The sequence below is a fragment of the Protopterus annectens genome, chromosome 9.part0 (genome assembly GCF_019279795.1).
Source record: "Protopterus annectens isolate FY-2018-M chromosome 9.part0, PAN1.0, whole genome shotgun sequence".
NCBI classification, from domain to species: domain Eukaryota; kingdom Metazoa; phylum Chordata; order Ceratodontiformes; family Protopteridae; genus Protopterus; species Protopterus annectens.
The window spans coordinates 1,960,435,186-1,960,460,686 of NC_056743.1; the positions used below are offsets into that span (position 1 = coordinate 1,960,435,186).

The 25,501-nt window shown below is 45.0% G+C and overlaps 1 protein-coding gene across 1 annotated transcript in view; it reads left to right on the plus strand.

The window, feature by feature from the left end:
• The window catches only part of ATP13A1 (ATPase 13A1), a 1,617,817-nt gene that overhangs the window by 1,228,027 nt on the left and 364,289 nt on the right, over positions 1–25,501 (plus strand). The window contains exon 23 of the mRNA XM_044084778.1: positions 2,035–2,177. Coding sequence (XP_043940713.1) covers positions 2,035–2,177 — 143 coding nt within the window. The remainder of the gene's footprint in view (positions 1–2,034; positions 2,178–25,501) is intronic.

Consider the following 25,501-nt stretch of genomic DNA (forward strand, 5'->3'; position numbering starts at 1 on the left):
ACCGCAGCATTAACTATATGAGTTCATTTAGCAGCCATTTCGAATTTTTATAATGGCTTTGGTGACTCCTCTTTAATTTCTCATCATCTAAGCAAAACCTTTTTGAAAGGAGTCTCTCACTCCCGACTCCCAGTTAAGCAGCCCACAGAACCTTGCCTTACAGTCTTTGATATGGCCTCCTTTCAAGCCAGCCACGTTTGGCATCAAGTTTCTGTCTTGGAAATCTCTTTTTCTGGTGGCTATTATTCCAGCTAAACGCATTTCCGAGCTCCAGGCTCTTTGTACCAAGCATCCTTATTTGATTTTCCATAAGGACAGAGTATCACTATGGGCCAACCTTTCTTTCCTGCCCAAGGTAATCTCTGAGCTCTCTGTTAATCAGACTATTGACCTGCCAGTGTTCTTTCCTAATTTTTCGAACAAGGAGAGTATTGTTTACATTTCTTGATGTCCACAGACAATTGAGATTTTATTTAGGACAAAAACAATCCGAAAATCAGACCAGTTATTTGTATCCTTTTCTGGCCCAAAAATGGGAAAGTCAGTCTCTAAAGTGACTCTATCCAAATGACTGAGAGACTGGATAATTTTAATGTATAACCAAGAAAGAAAGTCTGTTCCACCAAATGTCAGAGCTCACGCCACCAGATCATTGGCAACTTCTGTGGCATTCTACTCCAGAGTTTCGATGGACAACATCTGTGCAGCAGCTACGTGAGCTTCCCTCCATACTTTTATCACTCATTACAAGTTGGATCTGATCTCCAGAGGAAGAGCTTCTTTTGGGTCAGTGGTGCTTAGGAATGTTCTTCCATAGGGCTGCCCAAGTGATATAAGGTAGCTGGGGACTCTGTCCCATCAGTGATGAATAGAATGAAGGTTAACAACATCAGATAAAGAAGTTATGTCTTACCATAACGTTCCATCTGTGTTGTTGATCTTCATTCATTCATCACATCCCACCCCCCTTCCCCCTCCTAGAGGCTCCTGGGGAATACTTTGGGTCTATTTCCTGGATTAAGGTTTTTGCTTGGAGATGGTCTCTGCTTTACTGATTAGGGCAAACTCGATCTGAGGTAACAGGGAGAATGGGATTATGGGTAAAAGCTCAGCTCAAGAGTTTTTGGCTGGTGTGAGCTTGGTATAAGGCCGGATCAGTTCCGAAGATGGAACCAAAAGCCATCATTGATGAATTGATGGAGATCTGCAACCCAGTTGAAATGTTATGGTAAGATGTAACTTCTTTTTATCCACAAATCAGATGTAGTGCAGCACAAATTTTAATCTGGAACCTAAGAATAGAAACTGATCTTAAAATACTGCAGATCTAAATCTGCAGTTTCCATAGAGTTCTGAGTTTGGATCTTGGTGTTGGAGAGGTGCTTTGTTTTTACAGCCCTCGTTGTGTGTTTTACTATTGGATTATAGGCGAGACAACGTATGTTAGTGGTACTGCTGCGATGGAGAAGTGCCTTAGATGTTGTAGGAGTTGTCGGTGTGTGTATTTAATTAGAGTTGTAGATTATTAAAACATATTTAGTGTTGCACTAAACAATATTCGTTAGAGTTTAACTTGTTTAGGAACTGTCTCTGGGTAGAATGCCCGTGTATCACAAGGCACAGACATTTTAACATTAACAAACACTGACTTGTACAAAATTAAATTACTTCAAACTCTTGCTGGTTTTATCATTGAAACATTGGCAGCCATAGTAGAGCAAGCAGTATGCATTTTTTTAGTTGATTGTCATGTTCATGCACAAAAATACTAGTCATTTTTTAACCCCCATATTTAGTATCCTAGAGAGGACAGTTGAAAGTGCTGCTTGACACCATTTTAATACTAAATGATTTGGGTGGTTGGTAATATGTTAGTTTAGGGAAACAACAAAAGAAAGGAACAAGTGGAAGTCATATTTTTATAGGAAAATGTATGAGCTGTTCATGGCAGGATATCCTTTAATGTTTGTTTTGTACCATAAGTGTTGTGCATGCTGTCCTGCATAACTTGTATTTATAATTGTATTTTGACAGCCTCTGAAGACTCTTTCGAAAGAACGACCACTGCCAAATATTTTTAACTTGTACACCATACTGACAGTCCTCTTCCAGTTCCTGGTTCATTTCTTCAGTCTGGTTTACCTGTACAAGGGAGCACAAGAAAGGAGCCCACCAAGGTACATTTTCTACTGCATGGTATCTTGTTGTAGTGACCTCTCATGGTGAAAGGTACTAACATTTTACTTTTGTCTTTATCTGTTCTCTTGCTAGATGTAAAATATACCACAGAGGATGATCAGTAAGGCAGACTATATCAGAACTCTGTGGGCCTGGTTGTTGATTTATTTTTAATTAGGTGAAAAAGCAGAACTAAGTTTTGATGTATAGTTCCTGGCTTAGTTTGTCACATAAGCAGAGAGGTGCAAGTGACTGTTAAGTGATGACTTGTTTGACAGATGTTCTTCGTGTTTCACTTTTGCAGTTATCACATTTGGGTTATCTGCTTGCAGTAGCTCTTAGTCGTACTGATTATCAAAGTCTTGGGTCCTGCGTTGGTAGCTGTCTCATCTTCTGTGACGTCAGGTAGTCAGGGGTATAAAACATGCAGCCGACGTCATTACATCAGTCTTTCTTGCTGTGCAGTGCCCGAAGCAGAAGCAGTTCGCAAGTGCCGGTCGGCTGACTCCTGAAATTTTCATCTTCGAGTTTCAGAACCAAAGTCTTCAACTAAAGCTAAGTACCCCGTCGAGGAAACTTTTTCTTGCTCTAAACCGATGTCAGTAAAAGTCAATAGTTGTATTTCTTTTGGAAAGCAAATACCCTCATAAAGATTTTCATTCATACTGTATTCCTTGCCTAGGCCCTGACCACGATGTACATTACTGTCGGTTTTGTGCCTTATTTAAGCAAAGAACTATTCGTTGTTGGTATATTTATCCTTCTAAATATTTTGGTACTCGGTTCAATTATCCTGATATGTCTTTGGTTAGCCATCCGACTACCGAAATTCCAAAAAAACGCAAAGATAAAGACAGAAACAGGCTGCCTAGGTCCAAAGCTGCTGACAACGCTTCTCCTAAGCCATTCGCCAGTTCGCCTGTACTCAGTGAGATGCTTTTTCAGCCCCTGATACCCACTACTTCAGATTTGCAGGGCCTCTACTGAGACCCATTCAGAGTCCGGTTTGCCACGAGATGCTTCAACTGTGGAACCTGCGGATGTCTCTACCTTGGATGGGTCTGGAGCCGCTGTGCAGGCACCGCCTTCTGAGGGTGTATTCAGGCCTACTGACTTGCTTATTAAACCGACGCCATCTTCTTCTTCAAGGCCTAAAACTAGAACTGTGCCTAAAAAAAACGATGCCCAGACCGCATGGTCAGGCCTGTATGCCTAAAAAACAAATGATAAGAATGGCTGAAGACTTTATTACTTTAATCAGGGGAAGTCAACCTTCCCCCTCTAAGAGACCTAGGACTGAATTTGCTTATGATACTTCTGACCAGGATTCTGAAATTTCTGTTTCCTCTGATGACCAGAATTTACCCTTATCTACCTATGAGGATTATAATGCAGAGGGCTCTATTCCCTCTGCTCCCCCCCCAAGAGGATTTCTCTTTTGGTGAAACCCTGCATACTCTTAGGGAGCACTTCTGCTGGGAAAGCCAGGATTTCTCTGATTCTAAAAAGAGGCTCAGGGATTTCTTACTCCTGCCTCAACACAAGCCTTTGGCTATCCCTCCTGTACTAGACATTGTTGATTATGCCTTTTCGGAATCTAGCTTGGCCCCTGACTCTTTACCTCCTGCTCCTAGAAAACCTGATAGATATTACAGGGTTCCTGACTCTCATAAGTTCCTTTTTAAAAATCCTACTGCGGATCCTGAGACCATTTCACAGGGACCCAAAGGCATTAAGGCTACTACATCCAAAAATCCTACCCCCTCTGATAGAGACTCCAGGGCGCTGGATAGATGGGGTAAGAAAGTATACACTTCTGCAACTTTGGCCATTAGGGCCTTAAACTGCCAGTTTCATATGTTAATGTATCAGCAGCATATTATTGGATTGCTTAAACAGAAAATGATGTTGATTCCTGACTGTGCTGAAAATAAAGATTTACAGGATTTAATGCATTCTGCTGAACAGGTTGGAAAGCATACTTTACAATGTGGTTTTGATTCACTAGAGGCATCTTGTAGGGCTGCTGTCACTGGGTCTGTACTTTTTAGGCATGCTTGGCTTAAGGAGCAATCTTTGCCAGATCATGTTAAAGCTAAATTGTTGGATGCTCCCTTACATCAGGACCGCCTTTTTGGCATCAGAGCAAAAGAAGTTCTTAAAAAGATGGAGGAAAAAGCTAAATCTATGCAAACTGTTAAATATTTCCTACAAGTACAGCCTCCAAGATTTAGTAGGCATTGGCCCTCTAAGAATTGGTCTTTTCCTGCCTCTTCCAGGCCTTCAGTCCAAACCCAGAACCAGCAGAACACCCAGGCTTCAGTCCCAGATTACTCACAGGACTGAGCAGTGGGGGGGCTCCCACTTCCAAATCAGGGAGTAGTAAGACTCCCCCCATGGTAAACTGTCTCAATGACTTAACTTTAAAACTTCCAAGCACTTCTCAACTGACTGCTCCTTTAGGGGGAAAGATTGCTCTGCAGGCAATAAACTGGGAACTCATTGCCCAGGACAAGTGGGTTTTAAATAGTTTCCCAAGGATAAAGATTTCACTTCCACACATTACCAACCTCAAATGGTTGGCCAGATCTACCCCCAAATCAGTGGACAGAGGCTCAAAAACAAGTGCTCTCTCTGTTAAGCATAAAGGCTATTCAAACTGTACCAGAAGAGGAAAAGGGACAAGGTTTTTATTCAAGGCTTTTCCTGGTACTGAGAAAAGACAACTCATGGCATCCTATCCTGGACCTTTCTATCTTGCACCTTTTTAGTGATTCCAAAATTCAAGATGCTAACTCTTCATTAGTTGCTTCCTATGCTAGGCAAAGATGCCTGGTTGGTAACACTAGATTTAAAAGAAGCCTACCTGCACATCCTAATCAGGGAATCTTGCAGACGATACCTACGCTTCAAAGCCGGCTACATGCACTGTCAGTTCTCTGCACTGCCCTTTGGCTTATCTACTGCATCCATGGTATTCACAAAGTGCCTAACTCCAATCATTGCATTCTGCAGGCAAAGAAATATTCAAATATACCCATACCCGGACGATTGTCTAATTCAGGCAGAAAGCCAGGACATACTTTTTAATCATCTGGCATTTGTACAAAAGGTGCTAACTTGTCTGGGGTATACCATAAATGAAAAGAAATCACATCTGGTACCCTGTCAACAAATTACATTCCTGGGAGCAAGCTTGAACACAACTTCCCAGATGGCTTACCTCACGCCAGAGAAACAAGTTCAATTGACAACTTACTTCAAACTAGTGGCCATCAAAACCCTGCTGTCTGCAAGGCAAGTACTGCAAGCCTTGGGGTTCATGGCCTCCTGCATTCTACTAATTCCATATGCAAGACTGCATATGAGGAAACTACAGTGGTATCTGAAAAGCCTATGGTGTCAACATTCTCAGGAGCTAGAAGCAATGATTCCTATCATACCTTGCCTACGGTTGGAATTCCTTTGGTGGGCAGAGGCCTGCCACCAAAACAAGGGACTACCATTCACTCTACCCCCTGCCCCCCAAACCCCAACAACAGACGCATCAGACTATGTATGGGTGGGGCACACCTGGCAGGGAAGTGCATTCAGGGCAAATGGAACCCAAGTCAGATGCACCTGCGTATCAGTCAAAAAGAAATATTAGCTGTACAGAATGCTCTGACAGCCTTCAAGGACCACATTCTTCCAGGGCAATTAATGGTAAAGATAGACAACACCACTGTTATGTGGTACATAAACAAGCAGGGGGGGTACCCATTCTTGCCCTCTCTACAGACTAGCCATGGCTCTGTGCTTGAATATTGCATCAGACCAAGTTTAGATCTCGGAAGCCTGCAGCTGATATGGTGGCTTCTTATTTTTGCAGCCTGTCTCTGGGCAGCATTTTTCATCTTCCCAGTGCTGTAGTGGTAGTTGTGACACTTTAGCCCTAGAGTGGAGGGGGGGGAGGATTTTCATGGCAGGCAGACCAAGGTTGTGTGATCACTGCTAGGGGGGAACTGGTTACTGTTCTCAAGACGAGGGCAGTCATTCTTATGCTGAAGATATTCCAATACTCTCTCTCCATTCCTTAGGTTGTGATTCCTATGCACTGCAAGAACATGACTGCAGTATGGTATATCAACACAGTGGAGGGAACTCATTCATATTCCCTCTACATCAAGAAGAAATGAGGCTGTGGAAATAGATTCCATTCTCAGACTGCTTTCTGGTTGCTGTCAACATTCCTGGAGAAGCAGTCTTTCTCGTGGACAAGTTTATCTTTTGCTTGCTGTTGCCACACAAGTGGTCCCAAATCTGTTCAGAAATTTTGACATTGCTAGGGGAACCTCACTGTGACCTATTCACATTCACAACAATCACCAGATTATATCCAGAGGTTATTCTATCCTATTCCTCGAGCCACCTCTACCACCAAAACACCTCCCGGACATTCCAACAGCACACAGGGAGAACACAGTACTGGAAATAGCAAAGCTGCTAGAAAAATGGGTCATCTAACACGTCCCCCAAGACCAGTCCAGATTAGGCATTTATTACAGGTTCTTTTTAGAGCCAAAGAAGATGGGGGACCTAAGACTGATTCTGGGTCATTCCACCTTGAACCTGTCGGTGGCCAAGACAAAATTCCGGATGGTCACCCTTCAGTCCATCTTGCCCTTTTTGCAGGAGAACAATTGGATGTGCTCGATCGACCTTCAAGATGCATACTATCATATCAAGATGGGCAGGTGCTCTCAGAGTTTTCTCCGTTTCCGGCTGGGAGCCAGTCATTACCAATTCAGAGCACTCCCCTTTGGTCTCACCACAGCCCCCAGGGTGTTCACCAAAGTGACAGCAGTAGTAGTGGCTCACCTGAGACTTCAGGGCATTCAGGTTTTCTCCTGCCTGGACAATTGGCTTCTCACTGCCCTTTCCAAGCATCAACTCTGTCAAGTGAGGGATTCCTTCCTTTTATTAGCCCAGAGATTAAGCATCACCATCAATGTCAGCAAGTCATCTTTGGCTCCAGTTCAGACATTAGACTTTATTGGGGCTTGGTTAGACACTATGCAGACAAAATTCTTCATTACTCGAGACAGGATACACAACCTGAATCTGCATGTTCTTTGTGTTCTTCAAACCCAATCTCCAACAGCAGAAGTAGTACTACAGATGTCAGGGTCTATGGCAGCCATGATCAATCTCCTACCTTTGTAACATCTTCACATGCAGATACTTCAGTGCACTCTTACCATACAGTGGTCCCTGCTAGATCTACCGTTGTTTCACCCTGTCTGAATCTCCCATGTGTGCAGGACCTCTCTTCAGTGGTGGATTCATTCCCCGAATCTAGTCTGAGGATATCCTTTTCTCCCCTCATTTCCCAAGGCAGGCCATGGTGACCATGGATGCCTGGTGTGGTACATCAACAACAGGGGAGAACCAGATCTTACCCCCTTTGTCGTGAATCCATGAGAGTGTGGGAATAGGCAATCTCCACTGGCCGGGTTCTGGTGGCAACGCACATTCTGGGATGGTCCAACATTCTTGCGGACAGGCTCAGCAGATCTATCCTGATGCCTTACGAGTGGTCTCTGAATCCTTCAGAAGTGGAGCAGATCTTTCACAAGTGGGGTCAGCCTTGCTGTGATCTTTTTGCATCTCCTTCCAACGTGAAATGCAGCAAGTTCTTCGCTCTGAATCCCTCTCAGGGAGAAGCCCCCAGAGACTCTCTTGACTCATGTTTGGTCTTCCGGTCTTCTATATGCTTATCCTCCTCTACCATTGATACCAAAGTTTCTTCAGAAAGCTCGCAGGCAGGGAAGTTTTGTGATCCTCATTGCCCCATTCTGGCTTTGCCAAGTCTGGTTTCCCTCTCTGTGGTCTCATCTGGTAGCTCCACCGTGGACATTGGATCCGGTTCCGGATTTCATTTCTCACCCATCAGGGACTCCCCATCCAAATCTGGACCATCTAAAGCTCACTGCTTGATTGCTCCGTTTCCTATGATTATCAGGACTCCCAGTTTATCTTCCCCAATTCTGATGGCAGCTCAGAAGTCTTCCACCAGGAAGGTGTACTATAGCAAGTGGAAACGTTTTTCTATATGGGCTTCACAGCATGCATTGGATCTCTTTACTGTGCCAGTTTCAGCGGTGTTAGAATTCTTATCAGGGATTTTTCAACAAGGCGTCAGATGTTCTTCGTGTTTCATTGTTGCAGTCATCACACTTGGGTTATCTGCCTGCAGGTAGCCCTCAGTTGGCCTGAATACCAAAGACTTAGTATTTCTGCATCGGTTGCTGTTACTCCAGGACTGATGTCAGGTCATCAGGGGTATAAAAGCAGGCAGCCGATGCCATTATATCAGTCGTTCTTGCCGAGGAGCCCGAAGCAGAAGCAGTTTGCATGAGTCTCGGTCTGAGTTTTCGTTTCCGAATTGAATCATTCTGAAGTCTTCTAAAGCTAAGTACCCCATTGGGGATCCTTTTTTCTTGCTCTAACTGATGTCAGAAAAAGTTAACAATTGTCTCGCCCGTGGAATGCAAATACCATGCCGAGATTTCCATTCTTACTGCGTCGCCTGTTTAGGCCCAGACCACGACGTACCTTGCTGTCGGTGTTTTGCTTTGTACAACGCCTGAACTATTCATCGTCGGGCCCTTCTTGTCACTAAATACTTTCACTCTCTTTCTCCATATTCTGAAATGACTTCGGTAAGCCATCCGACTACCGATCTTCCAAAAAAGAGTAAGGATAAAGACAGAGACAGACCACACAGGTTCAAAACTGCCGATGATGCTTCCATTAAGCTAGTCAGTTCGCTGGCACTCAGTGAGGTGCTTTCGCAGCCCCTGATGCCCGCTTCGATAGATTTGCAGGCCACTACCAAGACCCTTTTGGAGTCCAGTATGCCGCAAGACTCTTCTTTGACTACGGAACCTGTGGATATCTCTACCTTGGATGGGTCCAGAGCCACTGTACAGGCACCGGCTTCCAAGGATGTTCTTTGCACTACCAATATTCGACACAAACCGACGACTTATTTCGCATCTTCAGTTCTGTCTAAAACTACCGAGTTTCTAAGGCCAAGGATACGAGCTACGCCTAAAAAAATGACCCAAACTCAAGCACCTGCTTTCTTGCCACAGCATCAAATGCTTAAAATGGCAGAAGACCTGATTATGCTGATTAGGGGAAGCCAGACATCCCCTGCTAAGAGAAAAAGAGATCTGTCCCCAGGAGCTCTAACAGACCAAGAGTCCGATGACTCTGAGGTTTCTGAATATGAAGACATGCCTTTATCTGCTTATGAGGATTCTGATGCAGAGGAATCAATTCCCTCTGCTTCCCCTCCAGAGGATTTTTCTTTTGGTGAAACCCTAAATACTTTGAGAGCATTTCCCCTGGGAATGCCAGGACTATCCTCAGTCCAAAAAGAGACTCAAAGAATTTTTAGATTTGCCACAACATAAACCTTAAACAATACCTCCAGTTCTGGATGTTGTGGATGATGTTTTTATGCTATTCAGTCTTACTCCTGATACTTTACACCATGCTCAAAGGAAACCGGACAGGTACTACAGAGTCCCTGACTCGCACAAATTTCTTTTCAAAAATTCTACTGCTGACCCAGAGGTAATTTCTCAGGGGCCTAAAGGTATAAAAGCAACTACTGCTAAGAATCCCACCCCTTTGGACAGGGATTCCAGTGCTTTAGACAGAAGGGATAAAAAAGTATACACCTCTGCAACTCTCACAATTAGGGCATTGAATTGCCAGTTTCACATGCTGAAATACCAGCAACATATTATGGGACTTGAGCAAAAATTATTTACCTGTACAGACTGTGCAGAATAGTTACAAGAGCTTATACATTCTGCAAGCCAAGTTAGCAAGCATACTTTGCAATGTGGCTTTGATGCCCTAGAAGCATCTTGCAGGGCAGCAGTCACTGGTTCTGTACTGAGAGGGCATGCTTGGCTTAAGGAACAGACCTTGCCAGACCATGTCAAATCAAAATTACTAGACGCTCTTTTGAACAAGGACAATCTGTTTGGCACCAAAGCACAAGAGGTTCTACAAAAGATAGAAGAAAAAGCTAAATCTATACAGACAGTCAAAGATTTTCTGCAAGTGCAGCCTCCTAGATTCAGTAGGCATTGTCCCTCGAAACATTGGTCCTTTCCAGCTCCCTTAAGGCCATCTCAAACCAGACCCAGGGGAAACAGACCCCTCGGATTACATTCTCAGGGTATGCAGAGATCTAAGCAATGGAGTGCCTCCACTTCAAAAACAGGGAGTGCTAAGCCACCCCCTTATGGAAAGAATTCACAATGACTTCTCAACTCCACTCCTCACCTCTGCCCAACTGCTCTTGCCCATAGGAGGAAAACTTACTCATCATTGCAAAAAATTGGACCTCCATCACAAAAGACCGATGGGTCCTCAACATTGTATCCCAGGAGTACAAATTTTACTTTCACTCACTGCCAACCCCAAAAGGATTCCCAGACCTCCTTCCAAACCAGTGGGCAGAGGCACAAAACCAAGATGTTATGCAGTCTGATCTCGCCTACATTCTTACCCGTGGGTTCGGAGCCAAATGTCGGCTCTGACTCGGCCAACTTTTCTAGCTCAAAGTCTTTCTATTGGCTGGGCTAAGATGGTATCCCATGCAGCACCGCTCTCTATCTCCAGATCTCATTTTCCGCTCGTGTAGCTCAGACATGGTCTCGCTCTTGGCTGTGGCTAAGTACCCTTTTTTCTCCATCATTAGAGAATTGGTTGCAAACAAAAAGCTATTTTAATAGCTATTGTGTGTTCTGGTCTTGTATGGTGAAAAAGTTGTGTTTGATCGTTTTTCTGTGATATCCCACTAGCTGTTTCCAACTGGCTAGGCCCGTTTCAGTTAGAGGACCTAGTCTGTCCCCTTGCTTCCTTGTGTTATAATCTTTACGGGTCTAAAACCGTTTAAATTAGAGGTTTTAGTCCTCCCCTCCTTGTGTTGTGCCAAAGGATCGTTTAAATTGGAGATCTTGAGGTATTTTGTTCGTGGTAGTTTTTTCCCGCCTTGTGACTGTTTTACCGTTGGTACTTTTGTCAGTGATTATTTGTCTTTAGTGCTTTGTTGTTGGCTAACTATGTCCAAAGATTCTAAGGAGCACAAGCCCTCAGGCTTTTAGAAATGCTCTAGGTGCAGTTATAAAATGTCCATTACCGATGGACATTCTGTCTGTGTGTATTTTCTGGCAGCAGTCAATCTCCAGGAGTTGTGCAGTTTCTGTCATGCGTTTAGTCCGAGAGTTCTTCAGGAAAGGAAGAATAAGTTGATTTTGAAGGGACTTCTGAAACGCTCCTTCAAGGAGGGTCTGGAAACTGCTTCCAGCTCTAAGACAAAATCTTCGAAATCTAGAAAGAGATCTCCGGCACCATCAGTCTCCTCAGAGCCACCGGAGAAAATAGCAAAGTCTACTTCAACATCCTCGGCTCCATTGTCCTCGAGGCCGCAGGAAGTGTCAGTTGTTATGGAACCGGTGTTGGCTCCAATCATCTTGGAACCTATTCGGAGCCGATCGCCTAGCATTAGGCCAGTATCACCTCCTCGCAGTTCCCCTTTGGAGAGGAGGTCTCGTTCTCCCTCTCTATCTTCTAAATACTCCAGGACCTTATCAGATGTGGACATCGATAGAGTGGTGCAGAGACTCCTTCAGTCACCGGTTTTGGCAAAATTGTTCTCTGCTCCGACCCAGTCGGCTCCGGAGCCCATCCTTCAACCTGCTTTGATACTTCGCCTTTGAGCATATCTCAGCTTTCGGAGCTGGAGTGCTCGGCTCCGTGTGATGTCCCTAGGTCGGTTCCGACAGCCCTTCCTGGCTTATCGGTGCCGACGTCAGCTCCGACCCTGTCGGCGCCGTCCATGGGATTTGGGACTCAGGATTCTTCGGTCGGACCCGAGAGAGAGGCTTCGGGACACCCCTCGGTTCCTAGTCTCCCTCTCCGTGCTTCGGCGCGGGGAAGTCTGACTCCTGTCGTGGCTTCAGAGGCTGGTCGTTCCTCGGACTCGGGGGGACCAGCCTTCGAGGCCATGTGGAGTGCGCTGGCTAGGTCATCAGCGGCATCATGCAGATCGGTCATATTGTCCCCTACTACACCGGTGCAGGTCTCTGATCACCATCTATCTATAGACAGCGGAGCCCCAAGCCCTCAGGGTACCCCCATGAGTGGTCCCCACATTTCTGAGGACCCCTCAGAGTCTTTGCCTGAGGAGCCACCCATAAAGAAGACGTGCAAGAGGAAGCACATAGATTCCCAGGATGAGTCTCTCACATCAGATACCAGCCTCGAGGAATTGGAGGGGTCCCCCAAGTCATCCTCTGAGGATGTTTCTTTCTCTGACATCCTAGAGATTTTGAAACAGAGGTGGCTGGCCATCCAAAGCCCCCTCCGTGGAGGAGTCGGTCTTCCTGAAGGCCTTTGGTGCTCAGCCCTCCGCCTCCTGGGTATCTCCACCCTTCGATGAGCTTCTGGATTTGGTTTGTCGAATGGTGTGGGAGAACCCTGACTCTGTGGAACCAGTGCCCAGGAGACCCAATACATTTTTGTCTGCTCCTCCTGGTAAGGAATTTATGTCCAAGGGAGTCCCTGTAGATGCCATGGTGGTGGCAGCTGCCACTCAGAAGGAATTAGCCGAGACTTCTTCCACCATCAATCCCCCTAACAAGGAGTCTAGGACCATGGACCGGTATGGGAAGCGTACTTTTTCTTCAGCGACCTTTACCTTACAGTCACTGAATTATTTATCTCACTTTACACGGCTCCAGAGAGATCTCCTCAAGGAGCTTGGGGATACTCTTACAGGTAACGTTTCTGAGGTGGTGGCCCAGACGGATAACGCGCAGATGTCTACCCTCAATTCCATTGTAAACTCCTCCATGAGGCTGATTTCATATGCAGCCGAGGGAGCGAGTAGGGCAGCAAGTTCAGGAGTTGCTCTTAGGCGACAGGCCTGGATGCGCCTTTGTCATTTCGCGGAGGCCTTCAAGTCTATATTCACCGATGCCCTGTTTGATGGTTCCTCTTTGTTCAGAACCAAGGTGAAAGACACCCTCACCAGGTGCGAGCAGGAGGGAAAAAACTCTGTCTGCTGAAGGAGTCTGTTTTTCCCTTCCCTCTAAGCCTTATCCCAAGGCCCAGAGCGGTGGCAAAATGTGGTTCAAGAAATCACAGAGGTTTTTTCCTGTTGCACAAGGTGAGCCCCCTCAAGAGGCAGGGGAGTTTGTGGTTATTCAGGGAGATGCCGCCCTAGGGGCAGAGGAGGCTCCCGCAACTTGGGAGACCGTAATTCCTTTCATGGTTCTCCCTACCGCCGCTCCTGATGGGAGGCCCGACTGTGCATTTCCGGAGCCAAGTCAGGGGTCAAATCTCGTTATACCCGGAGGCCTGGCAAGACATCACCCAGGACCAATGGGTTCTACGAATAATTTCCGGAGGATATGTCATCCCCTTTTCGTCAGATCCCCCTCCAATCAAGAAAATCCTGGATGTTCCACCCAGTCAAAGGGATTCCGCAGCTTCAGAAGTTTCAAAGTTGCTAGAAAAAGGAGCCATCCAACATGTTCCCCTCAGACCAGATCGGGTTAGGGACTTACTCCAGATTCTTTTTGGTGCCGAAAAGGACAGGGGACCTGAGACCCATATTGGATCTCAGCGAATTGAACACCTACATACAAAGGTCCAAGTTCCGAATGGTCACATTGCAGTCTATTCTCCCGTTGTTGGGAAAAGAAGTGTGGATGTCCTCCATCGACCTCAAGAATGCTTACTACCACATTAAGATGGACAGGGCATCCGGAAGTCACCTACGCTTCCAGCTGGGAGCCAGTCATTTTCAATTTCGAGCCCCTCTGGCAAGGTTACATATGAGACTCCTTCAGTGGCTTCTCTTTGCCCAGTGGTCTCTTCAACGTCTTCCTCTTCCTCATCCTATTCTACTCACGGACAGGTGCAAACAGGATCTCAGTTGGTGGCTTTGCACCGACAACCTGAATGCAGGAAAGCCCTTCATTCTGGTGTCCCAGATTGCCACGTTCACCACGGATGCCTCCCAGATTGAGGGTGGGCATTATCTAGGCAGGACAGTCTACGGCACGTGGCAAGAGCACGAGATGCATCTGCATATCAATGTCCTGGAGATGAGAGCTGTGCTATTAGCGTTGCAAGCACTTCAGAGCTTTCTCCCTATCGGGACTATTGCAATCCACTCAGTGGTGTGGTATCTGAACAATCTGTGAGGAACCAAGTCTTATCCCCTTTGAGAGAGGCCATGCGAGTGTGGCAGTGGGCAGTGTCTTCCCAACGTTTTCTGGTGGCAACGCGCATTCCGGGGAAGTCCAGTGTGATCGCAGACAGGCTAAGCAGAGATATTCTGATGCCTTATGAGTGGTGTCTGAACTGTCAAGTTGCTGAACGGATCTTCCACAGGTGGGGTCAGCCTTGCTGCAACCTTTTTGCCAGTCCCCTCAATGCCAAATGCAGCAGCTACTTCACGTTGATCTCCCCTCAAGGGGAGTCACCCAGGGACGCTGTAGTCCACGATTGGCCCTCCGGTCTACTATATGCCTTCCCTCCAGTCCCCTTGCTCTCAAAGGTTATTCAGAAAGTGCAATCCTTGGGAAGCAGAATGATTCTGATTGCCCCACACTGGCCTCTTCAAATTTGGTTCCCCTTTCTCCATCCCTATCTCATGGACACTCCTTGGATTCTGGACCCACAACCAGACTTACTGACACACATGTCAGGGCAGCTCCATCCCTCTCTTCGGTCCCTCCGGTTGACAGCCTGGCTATTCCACTTCTGTCATTAGTAAGGCTTCATAATTTCTCACCGGTGGTAGTTCATATTTTATCTTCCTCTCATAAGCCCTCGACCAGGAAGTTTTATTACAGTAAATGGAAGAGGTTTGCAATCTGGGCACATACCCAAAAGATTGACCCTTACACAGCTCCAGTTTCGTCTGTGTTGAGTTCTTGTCTATGCTGTTTAACCAGGGTTCAGCAGCCACAACCATTAAAGTCCAATTCGTGGCGATTTCTACCTTTCATGTCGGAGATGAGCCTAGTCTGATGGCACATAGACTCTGTAAGGCTTTTCTGAAGGGCACTCTGTTACTTCGTCCTCTGGTATCGGAACCTGTCATGCCTTGGGATTTAAACTTTGTTCGACAGGCTCTTACTTCATCCCCCTTTGAGCCTGCAGCCACTTGTGATTTAAAATTCTTAACTTGGAAGACTCTTTTTTGTAGCCATCACGGCAGCCAGACACGTTTTGGAGCGTCAAGCTTTATCAATCAAACCCCCTTATTTGATTTTTCATAAGGACAGGGGTTCTCTCAGACCGAACCCCTCCTTTCTTTCCAAAGTGGCATCAATCAGTAACCTTAATCAGTCGATTGAGTTGCCAGTGTTTTTTCCCCAGTTCTCAAACAAGGCAGAATTCAAATTTCATCAACTGGATGTGCACAGACAATTACATTTTTATCTGCACAGAACGAAAGACTTCAGAAAATCTGATCAGTTGTTTGTTTCCTTTTCGGAAAACAGAACTGGGTCTCCTGTCTCCAAAGTCATGCTGTCCAAGTGGATCTCCAGTTGTATTTCTTTCATTTATTCCTCAGGGGGTAAAGATTTACAGTTCCGGGTGAAGACTCACTCTACCCGGTCTGTATCTACATCTACAGCCCATCAGGCCAGATTGTCTATGGATGATATTTGTGCTGCAGCTACTTGGGAATCTCCTCACACCTTTGTTACTCATTGCAAGTTGGATGTGGTATCTAGGGGCAGGTCTTCCTTTGGTTCCACAGTGCTCAGGAGTATTTTCCACTGAGCCTCCCAGGATTTAGGTGCTAGGGACGCTGTCCCACAGGTAAGAATGTAGGCGAGATCGGACTACATAACATCAAGAAGTTATGTACTCACCATAACATTCGATATATGTAGTCCATCTCACCTCACATTCTTACTTATCCCCCCACCTTCCCCCGTCCTGGAGGATCTGGAGGTTACGTCTGGTTTCAGAGCTTCTTTCATTGTTGGTTTGTTCTTCCTTTCCTTAGGTGTTATGCATGAAGCATGAGTGCTGGTCTCGCAGCAAACTAGATCTGGGGATAGAGAGCGGTGCAGCATGGGATACCATCTTAGCCCAGCCAATAGAAAGACTTCGAGCTAGAAAAGTTGGCTGAGTCAGAGCCGACATTTGGCTCCGAACCCACGGGTAAGAATGTGAGGTGAGGTAGACTACATACATCGAACGTTATGGTGAGTACATAACTTCTTGTTCAGTCTCTGCTCTCTCCATAAGGGCAATTCATCCTGTTCCTGCAGAACAGATAGGTCAAGGGTTCTATTCCAGACTTTTCCTGATACCCAGAAAAGAGGGCACTTGGCACCCAATCCTACATCTTTCCATTCTAAACACCTTTCTGGTGGTACCAAAATTCAAAATGCTCACCCTTCAGCAGCTTCTTCCCATGCTGTCCAAAGATGCCTGGTTAGCTACCCTAGACCTAAAAGAAGCCTATCTGCACATCCCTTTCAGGGACTCATGCAGAAAATACCGAAGTTTCAGGGCAGGATCTTTGCATTATCAGTTCTCTGCACTTCCCTTTGGCTTATCCACTGCTGCCAGAGTATTCACAAAATACCTGGCTCCAGCCATTGCCTATTGCAGATGGAGAAAAATTCAAATTTACCCATACTTGGACGATTACCTGATTCAGGCAGTCAGTCAGAAAAAGCTGTTGCAGCACCTGACATTTGTAAAGAACCTTCTAACCTCCCTGGGGTACACAATAAATGAAAAGAAATCAAAACTAGTCCCTAGTCAAAAGATTGTATTCCTGGGAGCAAGCTTGGACACATCTTCCCAGATGGCATTCCTTACTCCAGAAAAACAAGCCTATCCGACAGGCTACTTCACTCAAATGGCCACCAGAACCAAGCTGTCCGCAAGGAAAATCCTGCAGGCCCCATGGTTCATGGCCTCTTGAATTCTACTAATTCCATATGCCAGACTGCATATGAGGAAGCTTCATTGGTACTTAAGTCTTTGGTGCCAACATTCTCAGGACCTGGAAACCGTCATACCTATTATACCTTGTCTAAGGATAGAGTTTCTTTGGTGGGCGGCAGCATGCAACCACAACAAGGGACTTCCCTTTATTCAACCCCACGCCACCCAGACCCAAACCATAGATGCATCAGACTATGCCTTTGTGGCACACCTGAACGACAAGTGCATTCAGGGCCATTGGAGCCCAAGTCAAATTCATCTGCACATCAACCAAAAAGAGATGGTAGCTGTTCAGCACGCTCTGACATCTTTTAAATACCTATTCTCACCAGGACCCCTGCTAATAAAAACAGACAACACCACAGTTATGTGGTACATCAGCAAGTAGGGGGGGAACCCACTCTTCCCCACTCTGCAGACTACCCATGGCCCTGTGGAACACAGCCTTGGACATGCATATTTATCTGCAAGCTCAATTCCTGCCAGGCAAACAAAACTCTCTGGCAGGCAACTTAAGCAGAAATCTCCTAGACCCACATGAGTGGCAGTTAGAACCCAGCACCTTCAGCCTTCTAATCCAGCAATGGTGGAACTCCAGAGGTGGACCTCTTTGTTTCCCCCCACAATCACCAGCTCAGCAAATTCTGCACCAGGACACCTCACAGTAGGGCCTGGCAAGTTGATGTCCTTTCCTTCCAGTGGAAAAACCTCTCAATCTATGCATTCCTCCCTTCTTACCTCTTCTTTCAAGAATATTACTCGACATAAGACCGGACAGACCAAGGGCAATCCTGATTGCCTCAGACTGGCCACGCCAGCACTGGTATCCACTACTGCACAGGCTGTCACTGGTGCCACCCTGGCACCTACCCCAGATCCCAACCATCCTCACTCAGCAGGGGTGACAGATCTTGCATCTGCAACTGCAAAGCCTGAATCTTGCAGCCTGGTTTATTCCTTGACTTCTCCCCCAGTGAGCAGCCTAAGCAAGCAGGTACAGGAAGTCATTCTTGAAGCCAGAAGACCCAGTACAAGGAAATCCTGTGCTGATAAGTGGAAAAAGGTATTGTTCCTGGATTCAATCTGAAAGAGAGGACACAGCACTGCCCTCCTTACCTATAATCCTGGATTACCTAGCAGATCTACTCCACAGAGGCCTATCCTTCTCCTCCATTAAGATCCATGCTTCTGCCATCTCAGCTCATTACAACGCAGAGCCACCTCTATTCTCTCACCCTCTCATCAAACAGTTCCTGAGGGGGGCAAACAACTTAAGGCCACCAAGGAGATCACCCACCCCTGCTTGGGACCTTAATTTTGTACTGGAAAAGCTCACACTACCCCTTTTGAGCCTGCACCATCAGCAGAGTTAAAATTCCTTTCTTGGAGAACAGCCGTGCTTCTGGCCATCACTTCAGCTAGAAGAGTGTCTGAGCTAGAAGCACTTATGGCTGTGGAACCTTTCATTGTTTTTCATGCTGACAGGGTCGCCCACAGAACTAAACCTTCCTTTATGCCTAAAGTGGTGTCCAGTGTGTCTTCCCTAATCCTCAAAATGAAGGGGAAAGGATCCTGCACTCCTTGGACGTGCACAGACAGCTCAGATTCTCCCTTGACGGGACTAAAGCCTTCAGTAAATCTGACCAATTACTAATCAGTTTTGCACCGGGGCAGGGGGCAAGGCCATTTCAAAACAAACACTTTCCAAACGGATAGCACACTGTATCCATATCTGCTACAAACACCATGGGAAACTAACCCCTCAGGGGGTCAGAACACATTCCACTAGGGCAACGTCTACCTCTGCAGCATTCCTTAGGGGAGTCCCTACTAGGAACATTCTGGAAGATGCTACCTGGAGTTCTGTACACACCTTCACCAAGCATTACCACCTGCCTATCTTTTCCAAATCCAGGGCGGGTTTTCCAAAAGCAGTCCTGCAGGCCATACTAGTCAGCCCCAACACTTCTTGACTGCCTCCACCCTTTCTTCAGCTTTGGGAATCAACCCTAGTGTGATGATTGCAACAGTAAAACACGAAGAATATAGTACAGTTGTGTACACTTACCATAAATGTAGATGTTCGAGTGTATTTACTGTTGCAGTCCTGGTTTCCTACCCTCCAGCCCCCTTGTCTCTTTCTCTCTCTCTCTTTTCTCTATGTTTATTACTCACCCCTTACAGGACTATTGGTATTTACTTTTTACTGGTGGTGTTTTTTCCCACCATAACTTAGCTCCCTATTTGGGGGGATCCTGACATTTGAGGCAAGAAAAACTGATGTAATGGCGTTGGCTGCCTGTTATTATACTCCTGACTACCTGACGTCAGTCCTGGAGCGACAGCAACCAATGCAGAAATACTAAGTCTGTGGTATTTGGGCCAACTGAGGGCTACCTGCAGGCAGATAACCCAAGTGTGATGACTGCAACAGTGAATGCACTCGAACATCTACATTTATGGTAAGTGTACACAACTGTACTTTCCTCTGCAGTCACAGTTCAAACTGGCTGCAATTTCCAGTTTTCATGTGAGGAACAATAGGGCTTACTTAGCATCCTCTAAGCTTTGCAAGACCTTCCTTTAGGGTACATTTCTTCTGAGACCTCTCAGTGAAGGATCCTACATCTCCATGGGATCTTACATTACTGCTTCAGGCTTTAGTTTCGCCCCCCTTTGAACCTGCACCTTCGGTGGATTTGCAGTTTCTTTCTTGGAAGACTGCATTCTTGGTTGCCATTACTTCTGCCAAAAGAGTGCCGGAACTTCAAGCATGATCGATCAAGGCCCCTTATGTGATTTTTCATAAGGACCGAGTGTCTTTGTGTACTAACCCATAATTTCTTCCCAAAGTAGCTTCAGAGGCCAACATTAACCAGATGATCAATTATTTATTTTATTTTATTTATTTATTTCACATTTATTAACCGGGTTAGTCCAACTGAGTTTGCAAACAAACCCATTTTCAGTGGAGACCCGAGGGGAAAAGCCCCAACAAACATAAGTAAAGATAAAGTGACAGTATACAAATATTAAATAACAATCACAGTACAAAGTAATTGTAAAATTAATTTATTTTACATTTGTTAACTGGGAAAGTCCGACGGGACACAGGTCCATTTTTAGCGGAGGCCCGTGGAGATGAGCTCTAAACAACACATACATAGAATAACAGGCAATTACATGGAACATTTGTTACATGTTATGAGAGCTTTCACTGCATACACACAAGTAGATGATACATACAGTATAGAATACATTAAATTAACAGTTCATACAAAAGTCAAACATTGAGGTATAGAGTATCAAAAGACCTAAAAAGAGGCAGAAGCTCATATTCATGAAAAAAAAAGTCATTAGCCGTTTGCATTGCATTGTGATAGTAAGCAACCCATTTTCAGTGGAGACCCAAGGGGAAAGAGCCCAGCAAACATAAGCAAAGATAAACATACAGGACAAAAATTATTAAAAATAACAGTTTAAGTATGAAATTAATTATAAAGAGAAAAACAAAAGAAAAAGAATTATGAACATCAAGGGTTGCACTGATAGCAGTGGTCTAAAATTTACTTCATACACAAGAGTAAAAAAAAAAGATAATCGTTCAAAAGAAGGACAATGTGTAGACATTGATAGGAAGTGGGGGGGAGATAAATATTGTGGAGAAAGGGGGCTATAGTAGTAGAGCTGAGGGTTTAGGAGGTTAGTTTAAGCAGAAGTTACTAACAGAGAAAGAAAGTTAGGAGTTGCAACAGGTTATACAATAGATCAGACTAAGATTACGTGTGGTCAAGGCAATGGCATAATTTCAAGTTTAGTAGGTGAGATTTAAGCTTCTTTTTAAAACAGGGAAAGGAAAGATTGGATCTAATATGGAGAAAGAGTTTCAATTTTTGGTATTCTTCCCAAATTTCCAAAACAAGGGATATTATAAGTTGCATTTGTTGAATGTACGTAGGCAGTTACTTTTCTATTTGCACAGGACAAAAGCTTTTCGTAAATCTGTATAACCTTTTGTTTCTTATTCCAAACCCTTTTTAGGGAAACCAGTATCCAAAATTACTATTGCCCGCTGGATTTCCCAATGTATTATCTGGGCATATTCTCTCAGGGGATCTTCCCCGCCAGGTCAGGTAAAAGCACATTCTACCAGGTCTATGGCCACTTCAGCGGCTTTTTGGTCCAGAGTTTCACTGGATGATATTTGTTTTGCAGCTACTTGGGCTTCATCTCACATTATAAATTGGACATAGTACCCAGGAACAGGGCATCCTTTGGCTCCACCGTGCCCCGGAATATCCTTCCTTAAGGACCTCCCATGTGTATAGTACCTGGGGACTCTCTCCCACAGGTTGAAGAGCAAATGAAGACAACTACTTCAGATAAGGAAGTTATGTACTCACCATAACATTCCATCTAAGTAGTAGTTCATCATTTGTCTTCAGCCATCCCCCCCTCCTTCCCCCGGCCTTGTCTGAATTGTTGTGGACTGTATGTACATAGAAGTTGGATAACCCCAGGATGTCCCTTGTCCCACTGTTGTTCAGAAATCTCTTTTCTGGTAGTGACAAGGTCTTGTTCAGTTGAGTGTGAGTACTGGATTAGGCAGCAAACTCGATCTGAAGGGAAGGATGGAGACGGGTGCATTATGGGTAAGGGGAGGAGCTTTGAACTCTGATCAGATGCTGGATATGCAGCCAAGTCAGATCTGATACGGATCTATAACCTACAGGTTGAAGACAATTGAACTACTACTCAGATGGAACATTATGGTGAGTACATAACTTCTTTTTTTCTCAACAGCTGACTTTTACTATAGTTACTCCTGAATTTACTAATAGTGTTCCCCTGTAAACCTAAGAAATATGCATTTTTTTTCAGCTGTAGTCATAGAAGGGCCATTGATTACTTATAGCACACAGCATTCTCTGTGAAAATGGGTCTTACACTTACAAGTAGCTGAATTATCAGTTATGGTACTTAAGCTTCATTTTCTACTGTTTGCTGCAATTGGCTATTGGTTATTTTTATAGTTCAATTTTGGTTTTGCTAAACATAGTTGGCTTTGCTGTGGCTTCATCTGCAAAAAAGCCTTCATTGGCCTTCTGACTTGCTAACTGAGCAGGCCTCGCCTCCACATCCCTGAGTTGACTGCAGTTTTTATCTCTGTCTCTCAGGATCATTCAAGTCTTGTCCAGAGGCCTGGTACCAGAAAAACATACCAGAGTAAATGGACAAGTTTTTTTTTCATTTGGGCCACCTCAGAGTAGTTGGATCTTCTCTCTGCTCCATTTCCAACAGTCCTGGACTCTGTCACTGTCTTTTGACACAGGCCTTATTTACTATTCCATTAAGGTTCATCTGTCCGCTATCTCTTGGCTTTTTTTGAAAGTATGCATGGCATTCCTAAGGGGACATTCTTAATTAGACCTTCATTCAAAGACCCCCCACTCCTCCTAGCATTTGTATTCTGTGTTCAAAAAGCTTACTCTTCTCCATTTTGAACTAACTTTAAAGGTAAATTTGAAGCACCTCTCCTGGAAAGCTGTCTTCCATGTAGCCATTACTTTTCTGAGGAGGATCTCAGAATTTCAGGCCCTATGTATAACTGCTGTCCCCACCCTTATCTGGCCTTCTACAAAGATACCTTGATCTTGCAAATAAACCCAACCTGTTTGCCAAATGTAGCTACAGAATCAAATCTGAATCATTCAGTTAATTGTCACACATTTTACCCAAACTACTAAAATATAGAATATTTGCCAAGCTACATGGATTTTCTTAGACATTTGAGATTTGATTTTAGTCAAACAAAATCAGTCTGAGAGGAGTGTTGTTTCCTTTGTCTGTTATGCCCCCAACAGACTGAGTTCCAAAATAGCCAAGGTCACTGTTTCCAGATGGTTATCTGAATGTATTAAATTTGGTATAATAAAAGGAACAAAAATTTACCAAACCAGCCTATAGAACATCCATTCTGGCAGAGCAGTGGCTGCATTACAAATGTCTTTTATTAATACATCTGTGGACAACATTTGTCTGTCGATGATACTGGCTTGTCTGAATACCTTTGTAAGATTCAGTAAGATGGACATGTTCTCAAGATGTTCAACACTAGATTACTGTTGCAGCAACCTAAGCTATTAGGATTATATATTGCCAAGAATATGACCAAGCACCCAACTCTTCAAAGCTTAAGGGCACTTCCATTCATGCAGTTTAATTGCCAGCAGCTGGAGCAGAGTCCCATGTAAAAGGTAGCTATAACAGCAAAAGGTTTAGAACTTTCATGCTGTTGGTTGGTGTGACAGAGCAAGATGCAGAGGACAGGGAGAAATGGAAACAGATGATCCGCTGTGGCGACCCCTAATGGGAACAGCCAAAAGAAGATGATGATAATGCTGTTGAAGTGCACTTCTCCTTCACGCTTTGTGGTACTGATGGTCAACTAGTGATCTGCTGGGGAAAAGATTCCACAATTACTTTTTCTGAGGAAAACGAGTGTTTTTTTAATCCCTGTGAAGTTATGTTTATTTGCTAGGAATTTGGGACTGACATTAATTGAGGAGTTTTATTAGTAAATGCTTGTGTAAACTGGGAGCTGGCTGCTCCCGCATCTCGTTGCTCCCCAGAGTGTTCCCCCTTCTTCACTGACCAGACAAGGGATTACTCCTCCCAATAGAAGAAGACGTCCGTGGACTACCTGCCTGTGCCTTATTAATTAATTTGTTGGGACACTCGCCCTTGCTAAAGAGACTCAGTTTGCTCCCCAGAGTGTTCCCCCTTCTTCACTGACCAGACAGGGGATTACTCCTCCCAATAGAAGAAGACGTCCGTGGACTACCTGCCTGTGCCTTATTAATTAATTTGTTGGGACACTCGCCCTTGCTAAAGAGACTCAGTGTATGTAACCTATTAAATATTTTGTCTCTAGCATCTTCCTAACCTTGAGCAGCATTCTACCCCGGTCCGCGTGAAAGTAGCCTAACACTGGTCACTGCACAAGCCCTCCATCCTTAGTTCCCAGTCCTTCTCCCTTTTTTAGCTCTATCTACTCACTGTAGCCAAACTTCTCAGAGGAACCTTTTCCTCTCTGTGTGCACCTCCCTTCTTTTACCACTAGGTGGCAGCATATTCCTAATAAAAGGAACTGCAGTATTTTCCCTTTTCCTTGCTCTACTACTTTCTGCCCAAAGGTGCCCCTGCCCTACACTCACAGATTTAGGTACTTACATACGTACTTCCAGAGAGTTCTTCTCTTACCAAACTTAACATCCTTGCTTTCATTGTAAACCAATGTTTAAAACACTTACCTGCACCCTGTAGTAATTCTCCTTATCCAGCCTTAGGTCACTGATTGTTTTTCACCCTTTTCCCACCTCTCTGGCTCTTCCCGCTCCGTTTGCCCTGCGAGCTCACTCCGCTCCCCTACCGTGCCCCCAAATCTCACCCGCCCGCCCCCAGTACCTCTACATTTATCCCCCTATCCATCCCTCCCCCTCCTCCAACCAATCCTAACTCTCCTTGTCCCCTCCCCTACCTCTTTCTAACCACTCCCCCATTACCAACACCCCATCACCTCTCTCTTCTACTTTCCTCCAACTGACCACTACTACCATGCTCTCCCTTCCTCCCAAGATCCTTTTCCTCTCTTTCTTCCTTTTCCTTCTAATATCTCTATACCACATCACTTGCTATACTCATGTCCAGTTACTCCCCCCCTCCTCTTACTCTCCAACACCACCTTACCTTCCATTACCACAACATCTCAGCTTCTTTAGTTCCCTCCTACCCAATCTTCCTCCTAAAAGTAAAGCTTTTTCCAAGCTCAGATGCTAGCCATAAACATAAACCTCTCTTCTACCAGCATCCTTTATCTAAAAACAAAACTAATAAACACCTCCTCCATCCCACATTCATTCACTTGGCTGAAGATATTCACCCCAACCCGGGTCCTACTCTCCATCCTACAAATCTCCCTAACACCAACAAGAAATCCACTAACAAAAACCTCAAATTCCTCACCATCAACGCCCAAAGCTTAAAAAATAAGCTATCCCTCTTCCATGCCTGGCTCAACCATAACTCTCCTGATATAGCAGCTGTCACTGAAACCTGGCTAAAACCTCACATTAATGACTCTGAATTCCTACCCCCAGGATTCCATTCTCTCCGATCTGACCGACCTAATAGAAGAGGTGGTGGCGTTGCCCTAATCTACTCCAACCTCTTGTCCATTACTCCCTACCCTAACCCCATCCCT